This window comes from Fusarium tjaetaba (assembly GCF_013396195.1).
Source record: "Fusarium tjaetaba strain NRRL 66243 chromosome Unknown NRRL66243_c0000198, whole genome shotgun sequence".
Taxonomy (NCBI): domain Eukaryota; kingdom Fungi; phylum Ascomycota; class Sordariomycetes; order Hypocreales; family Nectriaceae; genus Fusarium; species Fusarium tjaetaba.
Genome location: NW_023501394.1, coordinates 84,967 through 86,693, shown reverse-complemented (window position 1 = coordinate 86,693; position 1,727 = coordinate 84,967). Strand labels below are relative to the sequence as shown.

The 1,727-nt window shown below is 50.4% G+C and overlaps 1 protein-coding gene across 1 annotated transcript; it reads right to left on the bottom strand.

Annotated features, from left to right (window-relative positions):
- Positions 1–353: 353 nt before the first annotated feature.
- FTJAE_8934 (septum formation initiator domain protein) lies at positions 354–1,489 on the bottom strand (the record flags this gene model as incomplete). Its single annotated transcript, XM_037355803.1, has 2 exons — positions 354–1,011; positions 1,065–1,489. The coding sequence occupies 2 exons, from the start codon at positions 1,487–1,489 to the stop codon at positions 354–356; spliced, it is 1,083 nt and encodes a 360-aa protein (XP_037203986.1).
- Positions 1,490–1,727: the final 238 nt, after the last annotated feature.

Below are 1,727 nucleotides of genomic sequence, written 5' to 3'. Positions count from 1 at the left end.
CATCCCAGGTGCCGCCTATCTATGTATCAATGACCACATGCCATCATTATCTATCATGCTTGCAATAGCCGCCTACAGAACTGGCTTCAGTGTTATTCGGTATGCGTTGAGTCGAAACTACTTGGAAGATTTTCTTGTGACTGTTGTAGGGTAGGTTGGTCGACCCCATATCCGGTTTCATCCATGAACTGAAGGATGTATCAATATTGAGGTAGTGCTGTATGGAAGAACAATCTCGATGTGAATCAATTATCTATTAAAATCCTACCAGTACAAAGGAAATAAATGAGCAATGCGATGTGCGCGCTATGATGGGTATCGAATGAAAGCAATTAAAACGAGAACCAGCAATTTCACAGTTCGTCGAAAACACGAAGCTCCTCCTCTGCATGCGTATGCACCTGCTTCCTCTTCGAATATGGAACACCACTCTTCTCAGGTCTTCGGAGAGACAATGATGGATGTGCTGCTCCCTTATGCGACTGGATGATAGACTCTGCAACACGAGGTGTGCTCGAGTTATCACTACCCAAGAGTGAACTATGCCTTGAGACATACTGAGCACCAAAGAACAGAACCACCACTGCAAGGAACACAACTGTGACGCATATAATGATAGCTCTCAACCTCAACCGTGTCTTGTCCTGAGACTCCTTGTCCAGACGCTCCCAGAGCTCAACTTGCTCTCGGACAATATCGACTCGATCACTAAGAGCGCGGATCCTTGCGCGGCCATCTTGGACACGGGTCGTGAGTGATTCGATGTTCTCCTGGTGCTCCTTGAACTGGCCCATTGCTGCAATCTGTGACGTGATGTCGTTTTCAATTTCACAAGCGTCCTTCTCAAAATTTCGATGGATGTTCTGAGACTCCTCCGCCAACTCCTTCAAGGCGGAAACAGTCGATTGAAGCGTACTCATCTTCTCAAGAACCGCATAGTATGTCTCGTCAAGTCGCCGGGCTGTGGACGTAGAGAATGATCCAAGCTCGACCAGGGATTGCTTCAGGCCTCTATGAATGCGTCAGCTATATAGCACCAGACAAGGATATCTGCAGTATCTTACTCGACCTGAGAGGACGTTTTAGCCTGATCTTCCAATATCCTCTCCTTGGTCTTGGGTTCCGGCGGAGCAGGGACGTTGAGAGTTCTGTTCTCCTCCTCTCGCGAGAGCATCAAGCTTGGCCTCCGACTCTGATCGGGGCTCATGTACGGCGTGACGCCTTCTGAGCGTGTCATGATGTCTACTGAAGCTCTGCCTTGATATTGTGGGTTCGCAGATACGGGATGGGAGATTGAGATGTGGTGTGGATGCACGGCGCGGTCCTCATTATATCGATCGCGTTCTTTTTCTTTCTTCTCTCGACGGCCGAGCTTCACGGGCGACGCGAGCTCGGTGATGGATCGCTTCAGCTGATGTCGGCTGCTCGAACGAACACTGGAGACCGAGTTTGTAGAGTCTCGGGGACTCGTAAAGCCTGCTGAGGCCATGGCGTGAGCGGTATTTCCCCGTTGGTAGTGTGGCTGATCCCGATTCGTCCTGCCTGCAGCTATAGCGACCGTACTGGAGGTGGTGAGAAAAGCTCTATGCCTGGGCCCTGTGACGCATGAATGGGTGGGTTGCCCAAAAGAGGGCTTGGAGCAGTAGAATTCCAGGTTTGTTGCGTGGTTGCATCAGGCGATCGTCGAATGGTCAACTTCGGGTGTGGTTTAGTGGACCCCTGCAAAC